Raw genomic sequence first — 18,481 nt, 5'->3', positions numbered from 1 at the left:
AGATAAAAGTACTGAACTGAGAGCAGAGCCACTGTCTACCGCAGGGGAAATAATTTGCACGTTGAGTCACCCAAGATAAGCAGCTAAAACAAGATAACAGAATTCAGACACATGCAACATCTGGCGTATGAGCCAAAATTACTCAACAAGCAAAGAACCAGGAAAATGTGGTTTATCCTCAAGGGAAAAGACAATCCACAGAGACCAACCATAAAATAATCCAGATGTTGGAATTGTTGGACAAAGACTAAAGCAGCTACTAGAGCTAGGCTCAATGAAATAAAGGAAAATATGCTCATAACGAACGAAAAGAGATAAACTTTGGGCAGAGAAACAGAAAATATGAAAAAAGAACCAAACGGAAAATTTTTAACTGGAGAAAAGACCAATATCTGAAATTAAATGATAAATAAACTTACTAGCAGGATAGAGATGACAGAGGAAAGAGTCAATACGTTTGAAGATAGATGACTAGAAATTATTCAGTTTGAAGGCAGTGAAACAAATGACTGAAAAAATCAATAAAGCAGAGAAAATATATCCAACATACATGCAAGGGATTTACTGTATCAATATTGTAATGTACTTACAAATTGATAAGAGAAAGCATACTTTCCTTGAACTACGTGATGAAAAAATAAGAAATAGAAAAAGAAAAACATGCCCATAAATAGCAATGAGCAGGCAATTTTTATAAGAAATACAAATAACCACCGAACATATGAGAATAGTTTTAACCTCAGTCCTATTAAAAGAAAATTAAAATGACAAAGAGATAATATGACAGAGATACATAGATGACAGCTATTAGATTGACAGAGATTAAAGCATAGGGTGATACTCATTGTGGTGCTCATTCTGGGTGGGAAAACAAGCACTGTCATACCCCACCAGTGGGAGTTTAAATTGCTATGACCTCTGTGGAAAGCAATTTGGCAACGAGCATAAAATCCTTTAAAAATCTACATACTCACTGAGCCAGTAGGTCCACATCTAGGAATTTCTCCCATAGAAAAACTCACGTAAGTGCACATAGATGTATATCTAAAGGTATCCACCGAGGCATTGTTTGTAATAGCAAAAGAGTTGGAGCAAAAGTTCATCAACAAGGGAATTGGCAGACAAATGGTGGCAGAGACATGGAATGGGATATCAAACAGCTGTCAAAAAGAACAAGCAAAATCAATCTACTACTTACATGGAGAGATGTCTAAGAGATATCATGAAATAAGAAAATCAGTGTGACCAAACATCATATGTTCTCACTCATAAGTCAAGCTAAGCTATGAGGATGCAAAGGCATAAGAATGACGCAATGGACTTTGGGGACTCAGAGAGAAAAGGTGGGAACGGCGTGAGAGATAAAAGACTACAAATTGGGTTCAGTGTATACTGCTCAGGAGATGGGTGCACCAAAATCTCACAAATAGCCACTAAAGAACTTATATAACCAAATACCACCTGTTCCCCCAAAATCTACGGAAATAAAAAAGGAAAAAGAAAAAACTCCTATGTGTATATATGTAGATGTATGATAAATCCATTTGTTAAAAAATTGTACATAAAACATTGGAGAAAGTTAGTCTCCAATAATTCTATTTTCTTAGATATCCACCATGAACAGTTTGATGTTATGTATCATGTATATAGTGCATACAAACTAAGTTTTATGTTACTTATTTCTGTAATGTAATGTTTTTATTTTCTATCATGTGAATTACTCATTACTTCTATAATTAGAAAATACATATAAGTTGAATGATCATAGCTAACACAGTGTTAACACAGAAAGTTGTGTTCTAACTGTGTGATTGCATACATTAACTTACAATACCCTAAAAGACAGAAATAATTATTATTCCCCATTCAGCAACTCTGGAAACTGAGGTTCAGAGAAGTTAAGTGACTTGAGAAGGTCTTACAGTGAGTAATTAAGCAGAGTGGGATTTCAATCCAGGCAGATGGGCTTAAAAAAGGGAAACAGGTTAATGGTAGGTTCCATTTTATGTAACTTGATTTTACATCGGTTCCATTCCATATAACACAATATGATGCATTTTTGATGTATTTGAAATGATCTTATTTTTGAAGATTTTTTAATGACATGGGGGAATGCTCATGATATAATGTTTAGTAAAAAAAACATGACTAAAACGAAAGGTGAAGTGGTTGGTTTCGAGGTGTGAGAAAAAATGGGATGTTTCTATTATATGCTCTGTCTTCTACTCATGCCTTGTAAAATGTATCATCCCAGTTCTATAAATAACAATAACTCAGAGAGAAAAGATGAATGGAAAACTACCAAGTGTTGAAGATATATGAATAAGATCATAAATGATTTTTATTTCTTTATGTATTTTGAATTTTTCTATAATTATTTTTAAAAGGGCATCATAAAAATGATCTCCAGGACCCAGGAAGTCTTTTTGGACAGGCCTTCATGGTCGGTTAGAACTCACCAAGGAGAAGGCAAGGGAGGAAGTGTGGGAAGATGGTCCTAGGTAGGTGAAAGGGGCAAGGGAGGGATGAGAAAGTGAGTGAGAACACCAAGTTTCACACTCAGTTTGCTCCTGGCAGAGCAACTGAGGGGAAGGGCAGGTTGGTTAAAAAAAAGAAAAAGTGATAAGTAGCTGTATTTTAGTACTTGCTTGCAAGGCAGGAATTTAAGGCAGAGCAGATAACAACTACATCCTGGTTCCTCCCTCAGGCAGAAGTCAGCCACTTCAGTTACACAGAAATGTTTGGGATGTGCGTCTTTCTGATGCCCAGTGGCGCCATGTGGAAATTCCCGTGTGAGTTTCTGGTTGTGCGCCACACTCTCTCCCACCCCTCAACCTCGAGCTCCACTCCTTTCCTGAGGGTTTCAGGAGCAGGAGCTCAGGAGAGGACAGGCTGTGGGCATCAGAACTACCCGAGGCATTTATTAAAAAGTGCAGATTTCTGCTGCTTTCATCTTTCCCCACCCATATTAATTCTGATGCAGTCTTTGATGTTTATAAACCACTGCTCTACAGACACCAACTGTGCTATGCTTACCTTTGGATTCACAGAGTTAGGAGACCTTGCCTAGAAAGTGGCCCCAAACCCCACCCTTCTGTAGGTAAACTCCCATTTGTCCTCCCAAATTTTGTTCAGATGCTACCTCTGCCAAAAAGCCTTTCCTGACACGCCGAGAGAGTGCCAACCATACCTCTGTGCTGTCTTTGAATCTTGCAAGTAATTCATTGATTTCATTGCAACTCCATAATTGCCAAGCTTTTAATGCAGCTGTAAACTCCTCTATTCAGTCTCTAAGGCCCAGTTATAAAACAAAACAAATAAACGAAAACCCTCCTCCAGCACATCTTGTCCCTCTTGGTGCCCAGAGTCCAGTGCAGGTGTGCACGGAATCATGTTTGCTGAATTGAATTGTTTCTGGGCTGAAACCACTCTCTGTCGCTTCCTCACTAAGGGTCTAGGAGCCAGTTCAGGACTAGTGGAAGCAGGTATTCAGAGGCAGAGGCGGTGGAGAGATTGCATGAGGAGCCAGGGGCTTGGCTGAGGTGTGGGTGCGGACAGCTGGAGGCACTGCCTGACTCCACCTCCCTGGCAGGGCTGGGCAGTCTCTAGGTGCCTTCTACCTCAGAGTTCTGCAAAGTCTACAGGTAGAGTCAGATCTATGACTCTAGAAATTGGGGGATCAAGTCAAATGAATGAAGAAAACAAGCCAGAAAAGTCAAGATAAATTTGACTAGACTGTTCTAAATCATTCGGCTGCTGCTCGGTGGCTGAATAGGCTTCAGAGACCTCCTTTGCAGTGGCCCCGAAGGAGGACATCTCAAAGAAGCATCCCAAACTCAGCTCCCCCGAAAAGTGTCCTGACTCGGAAGAGAGTGAATACTCCGGAGCTGTGTGCCTCTTAAGCCAGACCATTGGCATGAGCAAAGTGGTTTAGAAAAAAATTTACCCCACTGGCTGCTGTGAATCTGATTAAAAGAAAGGCCTAGAAAATGTCACTGAGGTCCCCTGATCTGGCCCTTTGTTTTACAAGTGGGAAATTGAGGTGTAGCAAAGGCAAGGAACGTACATAATGTTATGCGCTTAAGAGTGCCTACATGTCTCCAAGTGTTTAATCTTAGACAGGTTACTTCTCTCAGGGCCTTTGTTTTCTCATCCATAAAAAATAAATTGGGGATGAAAATAACAATGCCTACGTCATTTGTGAAGACGAAATGTAAGCTCTTAGAACAGTACCTGGCACACAACAATTGCTCAACAAATTATTAGTTGCTGCTGTTACTATTACTAAGCACTTCTATGCTTAACCTCCCTTGATTCTCACATTCTATTACTTTAGGCAAATCTGGTTCCAAAGCTTTCAACACTTTTTGGTAACATGCAAAGATTCATATCAGAGGTTTTCTGTCCAAACTCCAGTTGCCCTTATAATAACAGCTTAGTAATTTCACTCCAGGCAGAAACTGGCTCTTGGTTTAGCTCTCCCCTGCATGGGATTTAATGGGGAAGGAACAGTAGGGCTCCCTTGGTTGGGAGGGCTAGCTCTCTTATAGAAAGTGGAATGGGCTGAAGCTCCAGAGAATTTAAAAGTTTAAGCTGGCAAAGGACTTAAGAAATCATCTAGTCCTAGGCCGACCCTTATATTTCACATATGAAGAAACTTGGGACCAGAAGGATAAATTGCCTTGCACAAGCCTCAACAATTTGGTAGTAGGGCTGGAGCTAGTGCTTGGGACTCCCTGTCCTCATGCCCTCCAGTGCTGGCTCCCCCAACCATCAGCTGTAGGGAATGGTGTAGGGAGTAACTATCAGCTCCCTTGGCTTTCTGAAAAGGTTCAGAAAAGGGGAGAGGAAGGGAGGAGTGACAAGATCCTCAGGAACAATCAGAGCTTCTGCACCTGGCCCCCTCCCATGAGGCCACAGAAGTTACCAGGGAGCCATCCTAGAATGTCTCCATCAGCTCCTACTTGTCCCAAAGGTGATGTTAAGCTGATGTGGGGGGCAGTGTGAATCACTAACCAGGAGACCTGGGTTCTAATTCTAAATTTAGCTTAAAAGCCTCACTTTCCCGCTTCCAGGACGCCTTCCTTGAGGATTTCCTCCAAGTTCCCAGTATCCTTGTCTTAATCACTTGTCTGGGCATCACACACCATGCTGTGTTGCTAATTAGCCTCTACTAGTGGCTTCCCCACCCCTGTCTCCTAACAGCACCATAAATGCTTTCAGTGGAGGAACTGAGACTTAAGCTTTCCATGTCCCTGCAGTTCCTAGTGTACAGGATAATCACAGAAAGGATATGCTGAGGGGGCCTCCAACTTGTCTGACCAACCATCTCCTTTTGTAGAAGAAACTAAAGTTAGGAATGGCATAACCCCAATGATCAGAGCTGGTTGCGATGGGATTTTGGACACAAGAACAAAGAAAAGCCCAGGGAAAAAAAAAACACTCATTCATGAAAAGCTGGAAAACAAAGTCTGGTCACAAGTAAGCAATATCATTAGAGAGAAAGTTGTATATGTGCAGATCAAGGAAGAAACTCCTTAAATAAGCTTTCTCTCCCCCAGTAAAACCCCGGAATCCATTGACCCTGGGGTGAGTTACATAAACTTCATTCTCCTTCAGAAGGGAAGGGATGCTTTTATTACTCAATTCGGTTGTTGGCATGGAGTTGTTATTTATTTGTTTTAACAGTGTTTTCCATTATTAGCTATTTTCCTTTCATTTTATACCCTTAGTTACATTAAGCACATTTCAGATAAGTTAGATATATTTGTTCTGGTAATTATAAGTAATACAAATATTTTATGCAGACTATCTTAAAATTGAACATCTGAAAATAAGATGACATCTGTCATACGATTATCTAGACATATACATGCATGTGAGCAACTATGTGTGTGTGTAGCCTTTGAAATGGATTAAAAGAATAGATATACGGGTACTTTATATAGACACATAGATATCTATGTGTATATACAGATATAAACATCATTGCCAACTGCCATCCAGTAATAACTTAGTATATGATGTAACCTTAAACAGTTGTGACAATATCTATTTTCATCTATATAATATCTATCTAGTGCTTTATGCAGTTACAGATATATGTCTACACATTTCATATAATCTACTTCCTGTGGCATCTATCATTAAATTACGTATGTGTGTGTGTATTGATAGTGTGCACATGGCGTATTTATGGTTAAGAATATAAATGCCCAAATATATATATACAACATTTTGGCTGGGTACAGTGGCTCACGCCCGTAATCCCAGCACTTTGGGAAGCTGAGGCAGGTGTATGGCCTGGGTCAGGAGTTCAAGACCAACCCGACCAACATGGTGAAACCCCGTCTCTACTAAAATACAAAAATTAGCCGGGCATGGTGGTGCATGCCTGTAATCTCAGCTACTTGAGAGGCTGAGGCAGGAGAATCACTTGAACCTGAGAACATGAGGTTACAGTGAGCCGAGATTGTGCCATTGTGCTCCAGCCTGGGCAACAAGAATGAAACACCATCTCAAAAAAAAACTAGTTGTTTTCATCCAGAATCCAGAATAAACTCTGAACTTTTGATGTCAACCAAGGTGTATAATAGCTATATATATATATATATATATATATATGCTAAGAGAAGATGTGTTGCTTTTCTTATTCTCTTTAAGAAAGTTTAACCTGTGGCCGGGCACGGTGGCTCAAGCCTGTAATCCCAGCACTTTGGGAGGCCAAGACGGGCGGATCATGAGGTCAGGAGATCGAGACCATCCTGGCTAACACGGTGAAACCCTGTCTCTACTAAAAAATACAAAAAACTAGCCGGGCGAGGTGGCGGGTGCCTGTAGTCCCAGCTACTCGGGAGACTGAGGCAGGAGAATGGCGTAAACCCGGGAGGCGGAGCTTGCAGTGAGCTGAGATCCGGCCACTGCACTCCAGCCTGGGCAACAGAGCGAGACTCGGCCTCAAAAAAAAAAAAAAAAAAAAAACAAAAGAAAAAGAAAGTTTAACCCTGTCTCTACTCAAAATACAAAAAAATTAGCCAGGTGTGGTGGTGGGCACCTGTAGTCCCAGCTACTCGGGAGACTGAGGCAGGAGAATGGCATGAACCTGGGAGGCGGAGGTTGCAGTGAGCCGAGATCACGCCACTGTGCTCCAGCCTGGGTGACAGAGCGAGACTCCATCTCAAAAAAAAAAAAAAAAAAAAAAAAAAAGAAAGTTTACAAGTCATATGGATTTTTATCTTCTAAAGTAGTATAAGGTCCAATGGATCCCATAAATTCAGAGTGAATTTAGGAGCCCTGTCTTTCACTGGGATCAGACCCTTCATCTGACGGCGGCAAGACAGACCAGACTAGCAGACCGCAGAGCACTGAGAAGAGGTGTCTTGGGTGCTGCTAAGTGAGCGTTGCCAGTATTTCCATTCTACATGCTGTGGTGACATGTTACTTGCCTTGCAACTCCTGTTTGGACCTGGGTCCCAGGAGGATGGTGAGAGCGAGAAGCCACTCAAATGTGGTGCTCGAGGTTCAGGCAAAAGGTGAGATACTTACCATACACTATCACTACCCTTGTCCAGGGGGTTTCCCATGGCGTCGTAGTACACATCCACACTGAGATTTCGGTCTGTGTCATGAGCTGAGCTGAAGTTGGTGATCACCCGGGAAGGAATCCCCAAAGACCGCAGCGCTGCAAGTCAGGGTGGGTGTGAGGACTCAGATGGTGGAGACGGTACCGTGGCATAGCCCACTGCCACCCACTGACCCAGCCAAGGCACACCACACCCAAGGTACCTGTGTTGAGGGTCCCAGCAAAGACCCAGCACTGGCCATATCGGACTGGGCTGAAGCCAGATTTCTTCCAGTCCTTGAGGATCTCCACGCTGCCATTCCAGTTCCTTGGGTCACGACCACCCGTGTAAGTGCCGCTCCAATTCCCAGCAAGCACACCATTGTCATCATTGCTATTGATCTGGGCAGAAACCACCCCCCAAAATGAGTCAGCACTAATGCCTTTCCTAGGGAGACTGACATGCAGAATTCAGAGGACAAGGTGGGGAGATGAGGAAGGAAGCCAAGGACCATGATTGAACTTTTCTTTGTCTTTCTAGGTGACTTGGGGATGATCATTGTAACACTTAACCCCTAGGGGTATGGAGTGGTTTAAGAGTTTAGAGGTGCTTTCCCAAACAGGCTATGTTTGATTGTCCTTGATCCACACGTCATTCCTGTGTGGCAGCCTGACATGGGAAACAGACAGCACAGCTTGTCTGTGGCAAGGCAGGGCACAAATCCGGCTTGCAGAGGACTTCTGGTAGGAAAGAATTCACAGGCTATCACTGTTATCTGTCTGCCTGGGAGTCCATGGTTTGAAACTCTTTTTTGGTGTATGGTCTTACAAAAAGATCACTTTATTTATTTATTTTTTTATTATTTTCTGATACGGAGTCTCTCTCCGTCACCCAGGCTGGAGTGCAGTGGCGTGATCTTGGCTCACTGCAAGCTTCGCCTCCCAGGGTCAAGCAATTCTCCTGGCTCAGCCTCCTGAGTAACTGGTATTATGTGTGCTACCATGCCCAGCTAGGTTTTGTATTTTTGGTAGAGATGGGGTTTCACCATGTTGGTCAGGCTGATCTCAAGTGATCCGCCTATGTCGGCTCCCAAAGTGCTGGGATTATAGGCGTGAGCCACCGCATCCTGCCAGAAAGTCACTTTAGAACTTCAGCAACTAACTTCTTCTTGGAAAGAATAAAGATAGAGTATTTCTTTTCTTTCATTCATTCAGCTATTTGTTCGTTTGTTAGTTTACTCATTCATTTATTCAATTTAAGGCAAGGTTCTTATCTAAGTGACACAACCAAGAGGCAGCCTGAAAAGATCACTGGACTAGAAATCAAGAGACCTGAGTTCCATTGTCTTTTAGGGACACACTTGGAAATATTTACAGGTGAAATGATGACAAATGTGTAATGTCTAAGATTTATCAAATCATCTGTGAAAGAGAGGGTCGGAGATGAAATGACACCGGCCTTGAAGAGGTAATTGTTGAAGCTTGAGATGCATACACAGGAGTTCATTATGCTTTTCTCTCTACTTTTATATAGGTCTGAACTTTTCCACAATAAAAGTTAAAAGAGAAAAGGAGACAGTGAGATTACAAGCCCCACCTTGCCACTTGCCAACTTGATGATTGCACAAAGGTCTGTTCACCTCTCCAGGCCTTAGTTCTTCACCTTCCAATAGGGAAGAGAATTTTCAAGGGAAAGTTAGACAAAGGTGCTCGGAGGTGTCTTCTGTAGTCAAGGGTCAGGGTTTATGAAACTTTGGCTGTCGTTTATCTAAACTGTGCAATGAGAGGCTGGACCAGGATTTCCGAGTGCTCCTCCAGCCTGTGTGTCTTACGCCCTCTCCCTGGAGTGCCTGTAAGGGGCAAGGCCTATGAGAATGGACAGTCTGGACACAAAAGGATCCCTGCCCAGGACAGGCCATGGCCAGCCTTGCCACCCCTCAGTGCAGTGGTGAGTTCTGCACCCCTTCCAAGAGGGCCTGGGCTGTCATGGCAGAGTCAGGCAAGACAGAGCCTCCTTCGAGACAGAAGGTTGTGCAGTCCTTCCCCATCTCCTGAGTCACTGGTGCTCCAGCCTCCAAAGTGGCTATCAGCACGGTCATCTCTGGCTGAAAGCTGAGCATTTCAAAGCTCTGCACAGGCCATAATTAGTTCATGGCCCAGCCCAGCTGGGAGGTCTGAACGGGGAGCATCTGGGAGGTGCAGCTGAGGAAATTGGCTCCACGATAAAGTGGTTTGGCCCTGGGGTGCGAGTGAGTCAGCGGCTGCAGGAGCCTCTGGCCTCACCCACTCTCTCCTAGGACAAAGAGGCTCAGCTTTCTAAGTCACCAGGGCTTTAATCAAACCTCTTCCAGGCCATTTGGTTTCAAGATTCTGCTCCAGGCTCACTTCCTCTCCATACCCTCCCTCGGCTACTCAGCTCCTCGTTCATCTCCTTAGAGCCTCTGAGTCCTGGGCCACCTTACTCCTTTCCTGCCAGGCTCAGTCTAAGACTCAGCTCTTTCCAGAAGCCCTCTCAGAGGCATTCCAGATATTTATTATGCAGCTGAGAAGTTGTTCACATTTCTAACCAAGTAACTAGCTCATTAGCATGAACATATCCAACTCAAAAGTCAAGAGCTCAAGAAATGCCTAAACCATGAACCATAGAAATAAATAAATAAAGGTTACAGAATTTCTGGGCAATTACTTAGTTTAAGAAGATTAAAGTAAAGAATTCACTTTGACTTTTCATCGTTTTTTTTTTTTTTTTTTTTTTTTTTTTGGAGACAGGTTCTTACTCTGTCACCCAGGCTGGAGTACAGTAGTGCAATCATAGCTCACTGCAGCCTGCGACTAATGGACTCATGCGATCCTTCCAGCTCAGTCACCCGAGTAGCTGGGACTACAGGCATGTGCCACAATGCCTGGCTCCTTGTGTGTGTGTGTAGATGAGGTCTCACTATGTTGCCCAGGCTGGTCTCAAACTCCTGGGCTCAAGTGATTCCCTGCCTCAGCCTCCCAAAGTCCTGGGATTACAGGTGTGAACCACTGTGCCTGATCATGACTTTTTGCTTTTTAACTTACAACTTTTGAGCAGGTTGATCTAGGTTTAGATATTTTGGACGAATATTTTTGGAAACAGGGTCTTACTCTATAACCCAGGCCTGGAGTGCAGTGGTGCCATCATAGCTGACTGTAACCTCAAGCTCCTGGGTTCAAGTAGTCCTCCTGCCTCAGCCTCCTGAGTAGCTGGACTACAGGTATGTGCCACCATGCTTGGTTAATTTTTGTTTGTTTGAGATAGGGTCTTACTCTGTCACCCAGACTGGAACACAGTGGCATGATCTTGGCTCACCACAATCTCTACCTCCTGGGCTCAAGTGATCCTTCTACCTCAGCCTCCCAAGTAGCTGGGACTACAGACACATGCAACCATGTCCTGCTAATTTTTTTTTTTTTTTTTTTTTTGTAGAGACAGGGTTTGCCATGTTGTCCAGGCTAGTCTTGAACTCCTGGGCTCAAGTCATCCACCTGTCAAAGTGCTGGGATTACAGGTGTGAGCCACTGTGTCTGCCTATGCCTGGCTAGGTTTGTTTTTGTTTTGTTTTGTTTTGTTTAATTTCTGTAGAGATGAGATCTCACTGTGTTACCCAGGCTGGCAGCAAACTCCTGGGCTCAAGCCATCTTCCCACCTCCATCTCCCAAAGCACTGGGATTAGAGGCGTGAGCCACCACGCCCAGACTGGATGGAGACATTCTTTATGCAATGAGCGCAGAGCCATAGATGCCTCCTAGGGGATCTAGCTTGTGTGTGTGTGAGTGAGAGAGAGAGAGATTGTGAGCGTGTGAGTGTGTGTGTGTACGTTGTAGGGGCACAGGTCTTTTCCATGAAGGCCTTGTTCTGGTCTGACTTGCATGCTGTGTGGTTTGAACAAGCCACTTCAGCTCTCCAAGCTTGTTTCCCCATCTAGATCATGAATGAGGCAGCCTACCATCTGACACTCTGGGCTGTGCTCCGGGCTGTGGAAGAGATGAGTTAGGCAAAGGAGGTCACCACCTCCAGCTCAATAGGGGTCTCGCTTCCTTTCCCAGGAGGCCCAATGATGGAGCAGAGCCCTAGATTTGCATTCTCCCATCTTTGGCAGGCACCCAAAGAGCAAGTTCCCTTTTCCTCTGAGAAAGGCTTCGTGATGTGGTGGAAAGGGCTTTGAAGCTGGCTGGACCTGTGTCTGGCTCTGCCTCTGCTGCATACTCACTGTGTGCCTCAGGCAAGCCCTATAACTTAGAGGGGCCTTGTGCTTCAAGTTGGTAAAATGTGTATGATTCTAACCACCAGCTGTAATTGGTGAGGCTTTAATGAGATGACATATATAAAGAGTGTGCGTGCCTAGCCCACAGGTGGTGTTCAATATATGATGACAACTAGTTGTGATCATTTTCCTGTTACTCACCATGGCACTCAGCACCCGGCCAACGTATTTGGGGTCATTTCTGCGGGCCACATCAGTAGCAGGGTCACGGCGGAAATTCAGACTCCTATCCAAGATTGAGAGGCAGATGCTCAGAATGTCTTCTTCAAACTGTTCAGAATGAGGCCATACATTACAATGAAAGAAATGACAAGAAGAGTTGGCTCAAGAAGGGAACTACACTGGTGAGAACCACAGGAACTGTCAGATCCTTTGACTCTATGGCCTCTGGAACTGAGAGCTACTGAGGACAGCCACCATGCCCAGCCCTCAACCCCGCAAACTCATCCAGAGCACTCACTACACACAAGACCCTGTGTATTTCCTCAAAGACAGCTTTTGAAACAAAAAACCAAAAAAGAGGAAAGGATAATAAATTTAAAAATTATAAAAAAGAAAAAAGCATAAGAACTTGTGCAAAGTCTCCTAAAGTGAATGCATGGGAGGTGGCCTGGTCTAGCCGACGCCCTGGCTGCCACAAACCTCAGGAGCAAGCCGTTTAGCCTGTCTGGCCTTGATTTCTCCATCTGTATAATCAGGCCAAACTCATCTCAGAGTTTTCTTCTGTCTCTGACTCTCTGACTCCCATCCTTTTTTTTTTTTTTTTTTTTTTTTTTTTGAGACGGAGTCTTGCTCTGTCACCCAGGCTGGAATGCAGTGGCGCGATCTCGGCTCATTGTGACCTCCACCTCCTGGGTTCCTTCTGGGTTCGAGTGATTTTCCTGCCTCAGTCTCCCAAGTAGCTGGGATTGCAGGCCCACACCACCACACCCAGCTAATTTTTGTATTTTTAGTAGAGACAGGGTTTCGCCATTTTGGCCAGGCTGGTCTTGAACTCCTGACCTCAGGTGATCCACCTGCCTCAATCTCCCAAAGTGCTGGGATTACAGGCGTGAGTCACCGCACCTGGCCTGCCTACAATCTTGAACATGTTATTGAGACTCCTGGAGAACTAGTTATAAAAATAAAATCTCTTGTTAAGTATATGTATTTGAAGCAATTTTCACAAAATAAGACTTAATTGAAGTCATTGCTTCTCAAACTGAGAAGGCTGAGCTCTTCTTGACTTAGGTCTTTGCATTTGCTTTTCCTGCTGCCTGATGCTCTTTCCCAGGATCTCTGTCTGGTGCCCTCATCTCCTTCAGGTTCCTGATCAGAGGCTCCTTTCTAAGTGAGGCCCTCCTTGACCATGCCATCAAAAAAAAAAAAAAAAAAAAAGCCTCTTTTCCACTCCTAGGTGCACTCTATTCACTATCCTTCTCTTTTTTCCTTCCTCACAATAAAGGAGATAGCCAACTTGCTCCAGTTGACTACAGACAGGGTCTGTAGATGGTCCAAGCACACATCCTTCTGATATCCAAGGCACCCCGCCCAAGGTGCTTTATTCTAATGCCTTTATCTGATGGATAAAATAAAAAGTGGAGGGCATCCCTGAAAGTTTTCTAAACTGACCAAATCTGAGAACTCCGTAGACTCAAATGGGGATCACTGTAATAAAGGACCAAGAGGGTGTGGCTTGGAAAGGTTGAGTGGGCACACTAAGGAAGTTTCATCACATTTTTACATGAAATGAAAAAACAGAAGCTACATCACTGTCCCCAGTGTCTCTAGGGGGCCTTATATCTATGTGTGCATCCTGGCACCAATACTACTTCATTGCATCAATTGAGTTATGTGTGTGTTCTGTCTTGCCCACTAGATTGCGACCCCTTCAAAGATGGATCTGTCTTATTCATCTCCTGTATTTTTAGTGTGGATCCCAGGGTCTGACACATAATAGGTGGCCAGTGAAAGTCTTCTGAATGCATGAACAAATAGAAGGGCAGGCAGATGGACAGATGTGGGACTTCCCATTGATCTGTGGGGCAAGCTGCTGAGCTTCTTGGGTAAAAGGGACATTACCCTCAGCCTCCTTATGACCCTTTTACCTGTCCAAAGTTCCAGCCAATCATGCTAATTCGATTTGTGCTTCCCACATAGATGATACCGGCATCTTCCTGAACATATTCTTCTCTCTCAGCATGGTTACTCATAAAGACGCTATCCGCTGTTTGATACAAAAAGCAGACACCAGGGACTAGAATCCTAGGAGGACTGTAGGGATCATTCCTCCTCTCCTCCAACTCCTGAACTGGCCTGAGGGTCGGAGCAAGCCCCACCTTTAGCCCTCCCCTGACCCTTGGGCTGAAATTCTTCCAACTCCAATTGTGGGAACTATGAGCTGGAAAGAGAAGCTAGGATGACTTGAGGGTCTGAAAATGAGACCCTGGGGATGAGACACCTGCTCTTTCTGGCAGGAAGCTATCTCCATGCTGTGGAATTATACTGTGGTATTGTCCCTTAAAATGAACCGTGCTATGCAGTTTGTAAAAGCTCAATGTGATCTGGACAATATTCCCAGAAGAAACAGCAGGATGTCCATTTAATGGTGAGGACTTGGAGAGATAGAGGGACTGCCCAGACTCAGACGCTGCTGAAGTGTCAGAGCTCCTCATTTCTAGCTTCTGCACCCTTTCCACAGCCCATGGACTTTCCCTAATCAAACTTGAGCCTGTGGAGATCATTTCCCCCATCCCCTTTCTCTTTTCTAGCTTAGGCCAGGGCTGAGAGTGTGGGTGGTTAGACACCTACCATTCAGCCAGGGGTTAAAAAGCAGTATGAACGTTCCAAGTTTCACAGAGGAGACGCCGCCCTGGGAGGAGATCTGGAGGGCCATTGTATACTGTCCTATGGGTGCGCTGGCAGGACTGGAGATGCTAATAGTCAGAGTATTGCCATTGCTGGCCTGAAGCACCGCACTCCAGCCACCGCTACTGCCATTGGAGAGTGGAAACACAGCCTTTGTCATGGCCGACTCGGAGGGGTAAGGCCCTGTCAAAGAAGACAGAGATTGAGAAAAACCAACAAGCATTGGTCAGACTGTGGAGAGACCAGGTTCCAATACAACCCCCGTCTGGGGGACATGAGCCAATGAAGCACCATATTCTGCCACTGGAAGTAACTGGAATGAACATACAGGCCAGATCCCTCTTGATTTGAGGATGGTGACTCTCAGTCAGGCTCAGAGATGGACAGCAACTTGCCCAAGGCCACAATGAATCATTGACAGAGCAAGGCTAGAGCCCAATGCCAGTGGTCCCACTATGGTCCCCATCACTCCTTGAATGCACAAGGGCTACTCAGGTATGTGTGTGTTTGGGCAGGGAGGGGAATGCGCAGGTACCTGTGGAGACAATGAACTCCAGTCTTTCGTTAGAGCCAAGGCCTTTGTTCATGAGCATTAAGACCTGGAAGTTTTGGCCTCTCCGCAAGATGAGCTCCCGGCTAGAGAACTTGTGTGTGTGATGCGCTTGTCGGTTGAAGGCCGTCTGCCAGTTGATACTCTGGAGTCCTAGAGCTGTGAGGCAGAAAAGAGAACCTGAAGTCCTAGGAGGCAAGGAATGGTGGTGTGGGGGAAGGGTGTAAGTTACCAAAGAGCAGCTTTGGGGTGAGGCTCGTCGAGGGCAGAGCCAAATTCCTGGAAAGAATCACGTTAAAATCCAAAGACCTTGATCTTGCATAGCAAGAACATCACAACTTATTCCCATTCAGTCTTTCTAGTCTCAGTTATGCCAGCTCCCAGGATGCAAGATCACAGAAAATGCTCTGCCCTTTCAGACAGCTGAACCTCTGTGCATCCTGTTCCCACAGCTAAGAGTGTCTTTTCCCCTCCATCTGCTGAGCTGTCACTCGGCCCTTAGGGAACAGGCCAAATGTTCAGTGGAACTCCATCCAATCAATGAGGAGAACTATGTCACCAGAGTGCCTACATTCTGTCTGCTTTCAGCATTTCTCATTGCTTTGTGGATGGGGGTTCCAACAGAACTGAAGTGAGGAGCCGGGCATGGTGGCTCATGCCTGTAATCCCAGTACTTTGTGTGGCTGAGGTAGGCGGATCACCTGAGGTCAGGAGCTTGAGACCAGCCTGGCCAACATGGTGAAACCCCGTCTCTACTAAAAATACAAAGAATTAGCTGCGCGTGGTGATGCACACCTGTAATCCCAGCTACTCAAGAGGCTGAAGCAGGAGAATCACTTGAATCTGGGAGGCAGAGGTTACAGTGAGCCGAGGTCACAACCATTGCACTCCAGCCTGGGTGACAAAAGCAAAACTCTGTCTCAAAAAAAAAAAAAAAAAAAAAAAAAAAGAACGGAAGGGAGGATACTTCTCTCACACCCATCATCCTGGTTTGGCTTCTTTGTTGTACCTTTGTGTGTACCCAGATGCCAAGCATGTTTCGCCTCTCCAGCATCCAGCAAATGTTTACTTTTGCATCCTTTACCTTCCCTGTATTTGTAACGCCTTGGTGTTGACCTGGGCCTCTGATGCTAGGGAGGCTGGCGGAGACTCTGAGCAGTGTTTCTAGGCCTAGTGATTGGGGAATCCTTGGCCCAGAGGGGACTTGCAAATGCTCACTGGCAAGAGCTGTTTATAGGAGCAGGTCAAAGGCCATGAATGACCTGGATAAGACTCGAGGACAAACATCTCAAAATCCACCCTCCTGATTTCTTCTCACACAATTGTGAAGATGACGGAGCTAAACTGAGAAGGGTTTATGAGAGATGCCACGATGTACCAAGTGTTCGCTGAAAGAAACTTTTTGGGAAATCTTCCTATGAGTTATGTTTAAGAGGTTACGTCACCCATTCTTCCGCAAACCAAACTGGTCTCTGTCTTTACAAAGAGGCCACAGCTCTGATGAGAGTGTGAGGGTGCATTCCAGTGCCAGACACAGCTCTTTTTTATATATGTCCATCTGTCTGCATCAGAACATTCCTTTTTAATCTTTTATTCTATTTTATTTTTGAGGCAGGATCTGGCTCTGTTGCCTCAGGCTGGAGTGCAGTGGTGTGATCTTGGCTCACTGCAACCTCTGGCTCCTGGACTCAAGGGATTCTCCCACCTCAGCCTCCCCATTGGCTGGGACTACAGGCATGAGCCACCACTCCCAGCTAACTTCTGTATTTTCTGTAGAGACAGAGTTTTGTCATATTGCCCAAGTTGGCCTCAAACTCCTGGGCTCAAGTGATCTGCACGCCTTGGCATCCCAGAATGCTGGGATTACAGGCATGAGCCACTGCACCCGGCGCCCTCTTGATCTTTCTATTCTAATGCTTAGTGCACTGCTTGACTGTATTAGGATAATTAGATAAATAAATGGATGAAGGAATAAATGAACAAAGAAAAGACTAATGTCATGAGATGATTGTCATGACAACAGCTCAAAATTTAGTCTACAAGGAAAAGTGAATATGAAGTATTCATTCAATAAAAATATTAGAGCAACTATTATTCATAGGACATTGTGTGAGGCACAATGTTGGGAGTGTAAACGTGTATGAAGTGTAGTTGTAACTCTCCAAGAGCTTCAGCAGTGGATAAGACAAGCATAAGTGATCATGAATGATGGAATGGGGTAAATCCAGGAAAGGTGTATGAGAGATGCAGGCAGGAAAAAAAAATCACTTTCGGTTGTAGGGATCAGGAAAAGCTACACTGAAAATGCTGGGCCTTGAAAGGAGAGAGAATTTTGTCAGGTGCCCATAGAGCAGCCTGCATTCTAGACGGTGGGAAGGAGAGGCTCAAAAGCACAAGAGAAGGAGTGATGCTATTTGTCTAGAGCAGGGGCCCTTCGTGGAGAAGAGAGAAAGGTGAGACAGGAGCAAGTGGGGGCCAGGGCAGGACTGGGGAGGGGCTTCCACTCAAGAGCACTGGAGATGGGGCGGAGGGTCACCATAGGTACCCTCTCCAGTAAAATGCAGGCTCCCTGGGATGGTGAGCCAACCTGCCGTTGGAGAGAGGGGACTCAAGAGATGAGCTTACTCCCAGTTCAAACATCCACCCATTCATTTAACAAATATTCATTAAAAGAATAAATTAATAGATTTTTGCACAAATTCAGGGAAACTGAGACATTCATGCAATCAACAAAGATCTGTTGAATGAAGGGAAGAAATAAGGGAGGACAGAAAGGACAGAAGGAGCAGGGGGAAAATGAGCATTCCTGTACCTGAGTAGCCAATAGAGACAGCCCAGAACTCAGACACTGGCAAACACTGAGCCCTAGATGGCTGTGTACAGCTGATAGATGCCAGATCTCTCTAGGGAAATGGCCCCCAACTTTCTCCCCTCTCCTCCTGCCAATCTTGCTCACTACTTTCTGTGCATCCCAGCCAGTTGCAATTTGGTAGAGCTTTACTCGCTTTAGAAAAAAGAATGGCTGGCCGGGTGCAGTGGCTTACACCTATAATCCCAACACTTTGGGAGGCTGAGGTGGGTGGATCATTTGAGGTCAGGAGTTCGAGGCCAGCCTGGCCAACATGGCAAAACCCCATCTCTACTAAAAATTAAAAAATTAGCCTGGCATGGTAGCACATGCCTGTAATCCCAGCTACTCAGGAGGTTGAGGCAGGAGAATCACCTGAACCTGAG

The 18,481-nt window shown here is 45.0% G+C and overlaps 1 protein-coding gene across 4 annotated transcripts in view; it reads right to left on the bottom strand.

Moving 5' to 3' along the window:
• Positions 1 to 18,481, bottom strand: part of TGM3 (transglutaminase 3) — a 137,408-nt gene that overhangs the window by 17,412 nt on the left and 101,515 nt on the right. For all 4 annotated transcript variants that reach the window (XM_037995064.2, XM_037995066.2, XM_037995063.2 and 1 more), the window contains 6 exons: positions 15,233 to 15,406; positions 14,641 to 14,880; positions 13,938 to 14,056; positions 11,992 to 12,120; positions 7,786 to 7,963; positions 7,546 to 7,681 (listed from right to left, as the gene is read on the bottom strand). In XM_037995064.2, the coding sequence (XP_037850992.2) occupies positions 7,546 to 7,681; positions 7,786 to 7,963; positions 11,992 to 12,120; positions 13,938 to 14,056; positions 14,641 to 14,880; positions 15,233 to 15,406 (976 nt within the window). The remainder of the gene's footprint in view (positions 1 to 7,545; positions 7,682 to 7,785; positions 7,964 to 11,991; positions 12,121 to 13,937; positions 14,057 to 14,640; positions 14,881 to 15,232; positions 15,407 to 18,481) is intronic.

The sequence above is a fragment of the Chlorocebus sabaeus genome, chromosome 2 (genome assembly GCF_047675955.1).
Source record: "Chlorocebus sabaeus isolate Y175 chromosome 2, mChlSab1.0.hap1, whole genome shotgun sequence".
Lineage (NCBI taxonomy): Eukaryota > Metazoa > Chordata > Mammalia > Primates > Cercopithecidae > Chlorocebus > Chlorocebus sabaeus.
Note: the sequence above shows the minus strand (reverse complement) of the source record. Positions and strands in the feature narration are given on the sequence as shown.